Here is a 10,445-nt window from a genome sequence, read left to right on the forward strand (position 1 = left end):
GTGTAGGTTTCCTATTTAGAAATCAGTGTTAAATTGTAGCGCAATATGTTGTGCGTGTTTAACATAGGAGTGTGAGGTCATGGGTATTGTATAATTCACGAACAGTGTCTGTGTGCTAAAATGATTTTAGGGGTTGGACCTGAATCAAGAGGGAGAGGCCCTGACGGATTCTTCGGAGTGTAGGCCTTGGGGGTCACCAGGTTTGAGTGCTCCTTTAAGCCTATGCTGATCCCATATGGTTGGAGAATTCTCGCAAAACATCGTGACCCTGACTGGTCTCCTTATGATCTTACTTAGTGAGAGTGACCTGACAAACACATTGTTTGGTGTGTCTTGTTATGTACTCCTAAGCACCCCAGGGTGGTTTTTCATTGACATGATTCCACATTGCATATAGGCTTGAGTCTTAGCTTAACTGTCTCATGCGCTTGCTAATTGTTTATTATGAAATTGATGTGTTATTATGTCTTGATCAGAGCGTGTGATTCGTGTGTAATGTGACTGATGATTGAAAAGTGAACTTTGAATGACAAAGTGGTGGAATTACGTGTAACTAAGTTTTATTTGGTTTATATGATATGTATATCTAGTTGTCTTATTTCTCTATTAGTTAAGAATGTGATAACTCACTCCCCGTGTGTTGTTTGTGTTTGGATCCTGTGATGATCTTGAACTTTGTGTTCGGGGGAGCAGATGACTAGGTGAATTGCTTTAAGGAACCATATGCTGAAGGATGTCGGGACACAACGCTCTGATAGGATGTTACATTGGGGTATAGGGTTTTATAGACGGCCTTATTTGAGCCGAAGTGAATTTATTATTTATTTAGAAAAATTTTATGATGATGTTAGAAAGGTGAATGTGAGTCTGCTACCCTCTTGAAAGGCTTGTATTTAAATATGTTTTAAAAACTTGAATTAAGTTTAATTTTTTTAATTATTTCTTTTATTATTAGTACATATATGTGTGGGGTAGAGGGTGTCACAGAGAGCGGTTGCCGGAGTTGCCTTCCTTTGCCAAGCTGTTTTTAATGGTCCGCTCCGCAAGCTTGAGTCGAGATCGGCAACTCGCAAACGAGGGTAATAGTTCTTTATTTTGGATGATATCCACCGTCCCGGCATAGGCCTCAGGCAACCTTGCCGTGAGTTTGAGAACCAATGTGCTGTTAGTGAGAGGGGCATCAACATCGGCAAGTTGATCAGCCAACGACTTGATGTGATTATAATAGCTATCAATCTACGAAAAATTATCGAAATTAAGGTCAACAAGTTCCTCTTCAAGATGAGTAGCCCGAGAAGCCTTGTTGTCACGAAACATAGATTCCGGACGAGCTCATGCCCCTTGAGCCGTGTCGTCTTTGAGCAAGATAGCGTGAAGGAGATCGGTGGATATAGTCCCGTATATCTATTGAAGCACCACGACATCAAGACACTTCCATAGAGCAGGGTCTGCGGCTTTGGATGCGGCATAGGCGGCTATCTCTTGTGCCTCCGTAGGAGAGATGACGTGGTGACGTAAATCATGAACCCTAACAATGACCTTGAATAAAGCTGCCCAAGAGTGATACATGCCATGCTCTGCATCGAACGTTATGGGAATGAGGGACTTAACATTGATGATAGTCAAAGCAGGATGGAATTTGGGTTGATCAGCCATGGAGAATTGCAGCGGAAGGAGAATTAAAAAGGGTGGAAGAGAGGCCGTTGTTAGGGATTTTAAGATCGAAACTAAACTGATACCATGAAAGAGTTTGAATCGTCGCTTTCTCATTACTAACGTGAGAATATATACAATATACAAGAGCATTAATTAGCCTAGAAAGTAGGAAACTAATTAGCTAAGAAAATGGACAGAATATGCATAAGATTAATTACGTAATCAAAATAGAAGATATACAAAAATATAGAATATATGTATCATATATTCTAACAGTTCCCTTCTTCCTGGAACCAAATATTTGGAGTAGTGCTGGATTTGCTTTGGCAGAGCAGAAACAAGGTTTTGGTAGCAATATTTGGAGCAACGAGACCTTGTTGGCTCAACTATCTCACATGAACATGCCGTGGAATGCAAATAAAAAGCTGCAAGATCAGCTTCCTGATGTTTCAGTTCGTAGTCAAGATGTTTTCACTTGGATAATTACTGAGGGAGGGAAAATAATTGTCAATTGTGATGGAGTTGTGTCCCACTCTACACGCAAAGTTGTTTGAGGAGGTGTGCTAAGGAATTCAACTGCTACATTCCTTGGAGCATTTTCTGAATGCGGAGCTGCTAGATAGGGATTCTTAATGGAGTTAGACTCGCAAGGGAGCATGGATACATGATGATCGGAATTGAATCCGATTCTGCTGAGGCCATCGAGATGATCAACCATGGAGGTGGTGCTCCAAGTATGTGTGTTGATAGTATCCAAATTGTGAAAGCAATATTGGTCATACAATTGTGACTCCTATGGAAGTGACTTTCAAGCATATTCTTAGAGAGTGCAGTACTTCAGCTGATTGCCTTGCTAAACACAAACTCTCTTTAGATGAAGGAATTGTGTTTTACCTCCTTCCTCCGTCTTATCTTATGTATTAGAATCGTTTAGTGTTGATGCAAATGCCTTAACAAGTTCTGTGTAATTTTTCTAGGACTTTTTTGTCCTATATATTCACTGAAAAACCCACTAGAGTTGGTATATAATAGTGGAAATTTGAATAATATACATGAGAATTTGGGTTCGATTTTTATTCTCATCATAAAAAAAAAGTTTGTACAGGTGTAAATTCTTTTACATTCTTAGTATGGACTTTGTGACTTGGTGAGTATCAAATGTGTATTATATTTTCAACATAAGGAGAAAAAAATTAAAAAATAAAAACTTTTTGCATAGGCTAAATTAACTTATGGACTTTTTTTTTTATAAAATGTCTTTTCATTTAAATTCTACAAAAGTTAAGATGTAATATATAAGTTAATTTTAGCTTGTAATTTGTTTTTGACAGAAGCTTTAGTATTTTTTTTCCCTACAAGCTGGGCACAAATGTATTTACCTTTTCATTTAACATTTCTTTTATAAAGAAGTAGAAAAATTTGTTGGAGAATTACTCTTCATCTTATTTTGAAAATCTTTCACTTCTAATGTTAAGGACTCTTTAAATAATGGTATTCACAAAAGTTTATAAAATATCATTTATGTTAGTTACTAACATCTTTCAGAAGAAAAAATTATTTAGCTTGAAAAGTTACTTTCTATTTTTATTGCCTGTTTTCTCTTTTAGTTAAAACAATATTATTTTATTTTAAAATTTTGAATGTGATTTAAAAAATATGTTTGCTTAAAATTTTAAAAATATTTTCAAAAGCAAACACAAAACTGAAAATAACAAATTATAATACTTTCTTTTTGAAACATGAGTTTTGAAATCTTAAAAATTTAAAAATAAAAAATAAACACTTAAATCAAGCGTCACTTGTCCAAAGATTTCGAAAATAATGTATAAAAGTTAAATTTTAGCAAAGTTGGAGAATAAAATGCCCAACACATGTAATATCACGATAAAGGTAAGGATTTATTCGTCTAAAAACAACAGTAGTGTATATACGTACTATAGCTTTCAGCTATTTATCTTTCCACAAGTTAACATGCAAACTAATGTTCTCCTACGAGACCCTCACCAACACAATTATTTATGATTAGATACATCAATAGACATTTCCATCACGCCATGCTCAAAAAGCATTCACTAAAAGCACTTATGTTTTCCGCTTCAAAGCCAATCCTCACGTCAACGCCCTTGTGGTCACTAGGGCTTTGCATGAAATATGCAACCTGTGGCATAGGAGTGGCCAAAGGGGATGCATAGGTTGCTTTTCCACGAAAGAACTCAATGTTGTGAAAGGGCATTCTTGTCCAATCAGAGACCAAAGTTAGCTCCTTGAGTGGAGGGAGTGAAGAACCTTGTTGTGGTCCATCTAGGGCACCAACGTAGGCTTTCACATAGTTATGGTTTACACTGTTTTTGGCTTCTCTTATTTTATCAACGATGAATTCATGGCTTGTTTGTTCCAATTCTGCCACTGACATCATAATGGAGGCGAGAACATAAGCGTTTCCACTGAAGGATTTTGGCAATGGAGGTGTCATCTTGTTCCTTATGTCCACCGCGAATTGGAAACATACTAGCTTCTCTTTCTTCACCCCTAATGCTTTGGTCCTTGCCTAAACTCAAAATTAAACAATGTACGTAGTTTGTTTGGATTACTCAATGAGGAATACTATACGGAAAATAAAGCCTTAATTTTTCTTTCATTCTTAAATATATTCTTAGTCCCATAAATTTGTTTTCATCCTCTAAAAATTAAAAATGACCTTTTTTTAAATTAGTCTCTCAATCCAAATGTCTCTGTCCCAGCACAGTTAATACTTTGAAAAAAACAAAGGTTAATGAAGTTTTTAGTCTTCAAATTATATGAGAGTTTTGAATTTTTGGTCCCTAAAAAATTTGTCATTATTAAAAATAGTCCATGTCGTTAATAATCTCGGTTGAGTATTGAGTTATTTACTTAAGTGACCATAAATATTACTATAGATTATAGATGAGGAGAATGGATTGCTACTCCGCATCACAAATCTTCTCATAAATGATTGTTGTACGTTCATGAGTGCTTAAAGCGTTAAGATACAATAATGACTATTCTATTTTCCTTTTGCATTTTTATAACATAATATTTTAATTATTTACTTAAATATAATAAAATTTATGTGACATATATGTGATATACACGTGATATTTAATCTGTCATGACACTTCATCACTTAACATAAGATATTAACGACATGACTTATGTTTAATAATGACTAAATTTTTAGAGACCACTTTTTTAAAAAATAATTTGAGAACTAAAAATTTAATTAACCCAAAAACAAATGTACTGATGGGGAGTTTTGATAATAAGAACGTAAAATCAAAGTAGGTTTCCATGTAATGTTACTTGTAATTTGTTAGCCACATAAATAAAATCTCTAATGGTGTTTGACAAATGAATTCAAAATAGTTTTTTCATTAAATTATTGAAACTAAAAAAATCAAATTTTAATTTTAGAGACCTAAAATAAACTCATCCTAAATTTGAGATATTAAAAACATACAAAAGCCATTTTTGTCTGTCATAAATAAATTAACTACGGTCATTTTCTCTTTTTGAGATGTTTAAATTGCATTCTTGTTCTCAAAGATTAGTATGAGTTACAATTTAATTTATTTTATCGTAAATAATTAAGTATGTTAGCTAATGATGGTAAAAGCTATAAAAGATCTCCTAAAATTATTTTTCTTCAAGAGCTAATTTTAGGTTAAGTTTATCAAGAGCTAATTTTAAACATGGCATTATTAATTTTAAACAATGTTTTTAAAATTGAAATACTGAAGATATTGGTTCAAGGTTTAATGATCTAATTGTATAGTTGAACAATGATTGAATCGGTTTTATATTTTTTTAATATTATATAATATTTAAAGTAATGACATAATATAAAGTTATAAAAGATCAGGATCTAAAAAATTATAAGTTAAGATAAATGAGTAAATTATATGTTTTACAAGATAAAAACTAATAATAGTTGATAAAATAATTGATAGTTATGTGAATTATTTAAATATGTACTTTTTTATCCTAAAATTATTTTAGATTGAATTTAAAAATTAAAAAAGACTAGTTCAAACCGGTTCTATGTACCGGTTCAAATTGATTCTATGTAGCAGTTTAACACCAGTTTTTGACAGGTTTATCTTATTCTTAATTGATCGATTCTTACTAGTTCAGAAAAGTCTCAATTTTTTTGGAGTGTCCGGATTGATTACTCTACCGTTCTCGGTTGAATTCACCGGTTCAGTTTTCAATACACTAATTTTAATATTTTAGTACATGAAATTATTTTAATACTTATTATATTAATGGGTTAGAACTTTGCTCAAAAAGTTGATTTCATATAAATTTTAAAATTCCAAAGTTTATAATATACGCTCAAAACTGCTTTTTCGTTAAAGCTAAAATTCATAAAGAGAGTAAATTAATCATAAGAGGTTCATTTACATTAAAGTGTATAATATATAGATGTAGATTAACCTATTAGAGGGACAAAATGTATTTTTTAAAACAAAAAATGAAGGTAGAATAATTTATAATGATGTGAAATACATAAACATTTAATGTTGTTTTGATATTTTTTTTATGGATTTTAATTATTTTTGTGTACGGAAAAAAATTAATATCAAGTCTAATAGTTGACAAAATGAATACTTAATAACATTTTATAGATATCAAATGTATCAATTAAATTTTTTAATTAAAATTTCAGTCTAGCAAAGTCCAAAATGTTCATACAATTTAAAAATTAAGTAATATCTAATCACATTATTTTATTTTTATATATAATATGATGCTTAAATTATAAACATTGAATTATGTCTAGAAATGTCTGAATTATTAAAATTCAGTACGAAAAATTAAGAAAGACTGAAAATAATATTTTTTTTCAAATTTTAGAGGGACCAAAAATATATTTGACCCTAAAAACATAGCTGGTTTAATTTTTTTTTTAGCTCCTATTATATATATCAAGTTTTAATTTTTTGAAGTAAAATTCTACCACTATTAACTACTACTGATCCTATCATGTAATAACAAATCACTTTGTATATTTTTTTATTTTATGGTTAACAACAACTAAATAACAATAGAGACTTATGCTATATATAAAGTTACATATAATGGGGCATATTTTAATTTTTTTTTCTAAAGTAAAAAAGTAAATATATTATAGACATTAAAAATATATTTAAGTCAATTATATAATATAATTCAATAGTTGAATTCATAAAATTTATGATTTATAAAAAAGACTAGTTTAATTACCAAATTTAACACCTAATATTAATTATATGTGTAATTATTCTACCAAATTTAATAGTATGCGTGTGAATCATCTGATATTATCACATTTTTATATGTTATCTATGAATAAATATTTAACTATATTTTAAATAACATATTATTTGTCAAAATAAAATAGTGCAATGAATTAGATTTTTATTTGCATGAACTTTTATAAACTTGATTTATTTTATAATTAATAACTTTCAATTCAACGACGAGATTGATTAATTTCATATTATACAAAAAAAGGTTGTTATTTGGTGTAACTATAAATTTGGACACTTGGTGTCAATTAATTATGTCTTATATATTTATATATATCTATATTTATAAATGTATGTGTCAATTAATTATGTCTTATATATTTATATATATCTATATTTATAAATGTATGTTTTTATCTATCGATAATGTTTTTCTATATAAGTGATTAAGAAGAATAATTATTAGAGAATTCTATAGTAACCATATAAAAATTTAAATGTTTGGACACTTTTTTTTTCCTTTACCAATAGTTGAATTAGTTTCTATTTAATAAGCTTTACCTATTTTCCTTCCTTTCTCTGGATGTATTTAAACTCATTCATCTATTGACCCAAAAATATTTGCACTAAAACCTTTCAATTTCTCTAAGTATCAAATGTTAACTATTAGAACTAACTTATTAATGGTCAATATTAAAATACATATACTTTATATAAATTATATTAAATATTACACAACTCTTTTAAACGATGATGTGACACTTAATTTAAGTATTACTCTCGTTCTTACAAGATTATATCACTATTAATTTTCACATTTGAATCTCGAATATTATTCAAGGATAATATTGCGCTCCTGGCTTGCAACTCATGAAAGTCTTAATTTTTAATATTCTGATACTTGCAAAGTCAAGTCTATACTATGTTGTTTTGTTATATAGGTTCAATTAGTAGTGCGTGCTTGGTGCTTACTGTACTTGTTCTCAAATTTGGTGGCATAAATTAGGGGGCAAAACAAAAGATGTGTGTTAGGCTGTCACATCTTTGTCATATAATGAACTAAAACACAAATTAATACACAGGAATCAACAGGAAAAACAACAACAACAACTGAGGCATATTAACTTACCTTCCAAAGGTGAGCCGCAAGAACCTCAAAGGTTGAGAAAGGAAGTGAACCTCTTTGCATGGGAAAGTGTTTCCTTTTCAAGTCTTCAATCATATCACCTGAAAGATGATAGGTTTTAAGAACACACTTCTTTGGATTAGAGGGTCCTCCAATTTGCATAGGGAAGCCATTTTGTCCACTAGCTGTTTGCATTATAAGTTGATATAAGTGATCTATTGCCATGGCCCTAACTTGTTTAACATTTGAACTTGAATCTGAAGGAAAATTTATAGTCCCTCTTGTGGCTTGAAGACTACCACTCAGAATTATCCCTCTCTCATGCACTGGTTTTGGAAGCTCATCATCAGATCTGCTTCTTCCTTTCACAATTTCAGAATTTGAGGCCCATGCATACAAGAAGTCATAGGTTGCTGGCCCGTCAAATAATGAGTGGCTTGTTCCAATACCAATTGAATACCCTCCACAACCAAATTTAGTAACCTGTATTTAACAAATAGTGTTTTTATTTTGGGGAAGTGTCTAATTAATCAATTTAATATTTTTTCTAAGAACTTTCATGTGATAAGAGAAATACTCGTTATACACTCACTAAGTGTATGCACTAGCTAGTATAGAAAGAGAAGGGAGAGGAGTGAAAGATGTATCACGTGAGATGATATATGTGTTGTAATAAGATAAAATAGATAGAAAATGAGATAGAAAAAAAATAATATAAGTCTATTACTTAGTCAAAGGATATGTTGAATTTATAATATATATATATATATATATATATATATATATATATATATATATATATATATCTTTTTATATATATATATATATATATATATATATATTTTGTGAATACAACATATTTTTTTATTTAGAGTTAAAAATTAATTTACTAGACGACTAAGTCTTATTTAAGAAATTAACTTCTTTTAATAAATAATTTTTCATACACATACACATAAATATGAAGATGAAACCCTATGATAATTAAATATCATTGTTGATCATGTGATAAATACTACTTAAGTTGTGAGGTGTGATTTGGCTGCATATTTAAGATACTTAGGGCACAGAAGGAAGAGGGTTTATGTTTCTTCTTTCTTGTATCTCTATACATCTCAGAACCTGGAATTTCTAAAAAATGATAAGAAAAATAAGAATTAACAAATATTAAGCAAATAAATTATAGAAACAAGAAGATATTACGGCTCCGTTTATTGTCCAGTGTGAAGGGAACATGTCCCATGTTTTTATACAACTACAAGGACAAACCCTAGCTTCTGCCATACTTATATAATGAAAAACAAATCCCAACATTTCTTTATAACTAATTCTGGGGAGAAGAGCAATTTTCAGGGACCCAATGGAGGGATTTACAAATTAGAAAATCAAGAAATTAATCAATTAGGTAACACACGGATGGCAAAAAAAATATAAAACCCTAAACAAACCAGGTTAATTTTCTTTTGTATGACGTATTTTACATTTACATATGTAACTTCTATATATTCTACTATTTAATTGCTTCAATATTATATTCTACACAGATTATATATATGTTTCTCACCTGAGCAACAATCAAAGGCATGTTTGAGAAATTCTTATCAAAATCTGGCTTATAAACCAGCTTCTCAAAGAATTCATTGTACTCAGAGAGGTTTCCAAGTTGTGATATTTTAACACAGGTTTCAGCCTCTGCCAGAACTGCACCCTGGTTGTTGCACCACAAATTGAGCTTGCCATCACTTTGATTTGTCCCAAGCCTACCTGCACTAGGATACCACAGAGTCAAGGTCTCTTCCAAGCCAGATTTCAAGTTGGAGAACACTGAATTGAGGGACAAGTCCTTCAGAGTTTGGTGAGGAAGGTTATTGTAAAAGAACACCAAGTGCATGAGATTTGGACACTGTCTATCCAAATTTGAAAGGGTCAAAACCCTCTGAGGTTGCACAAGCTTTGGATGCACAGACACAATCCTTGAAATGGAAACAATGTTTCTTGGATCATTATCATGTGGTGCAGCCATGATTAAATGAACAAAAAAATATTGGATAATACTATTGCTGAAAATTTCTGTGCAAAACACTATTTGGTTTATTTGTGATAAGTGGTGAGATACATAGAAAGCAAAGGATTACATTTATAGAGGGAGATGTAGAAGAGATAATTAGCTAGCTAGATTCTTATAGAGAACTAATTAATATAGTTTTCTAGGTAAGCATGTTGAAGGTGGTTTTATATTTTATACATTATGGACTAATGAGAATAATGTTGATGCTAATTTAGTGATATTGAGGCATATCTTCTTTCTCATTACTTGAATATTTTGCATGGTACTGTAGTGTTGTGTACAAAAGGAAGAATTGTGGTATGTGTAGCCGACTTTGTGATCTGGCTCCCACTGTAGATTGAAAGTG

General features: G+C 30.8%; 1 protein-coding gene across 1 annotated transcript; it reads right to left on the reverse strand.

The window, feature by feature from the left end:
- Positions 1 to 3,535: 3,535 nt before the first annotated feature.
- On the reverse strand, positions 3,536 to 10,189 carry LOC114392874 (brassinosteroid-related acyltransferase 1-like). The gene is made up of 3 exons (XM_028354121.1): positions 9,596 to 10,189; positions 8,035 to 8,514; positions 3,536 to 4,204 (listed from the first exon to the last, which is right to left on the reverse strand). Exons 1-3 carry the CDS (start codon positions 10,052 to 10,054, stop codon positions 3,704 to 3,706), a joined length of 1,440 nt encoding a protein of 479 aa, XP_028209922.1. The 5' UTR covers positions 10,055 to 10,189; the 3' UTR covers positions 3,536 to 3,703.
- Positions 10,190 to 10,445: the final 256 nt, after the last annotated feature.

This window comes from Glycine soja, chromosome 17, assembly GCF_004193775.1.
Source record: "Glycine soja cultivar W05 chromosome 17, ASM419377v2, whole genome shotgun sequence".
In the NCBI taxonomy this organism is placed as follows: Eukaryota; Viridiplantae; Streptophyta; class Magnoliopsida; order Fabales; family Fabaceae; genus Glycine; species Glycine soja.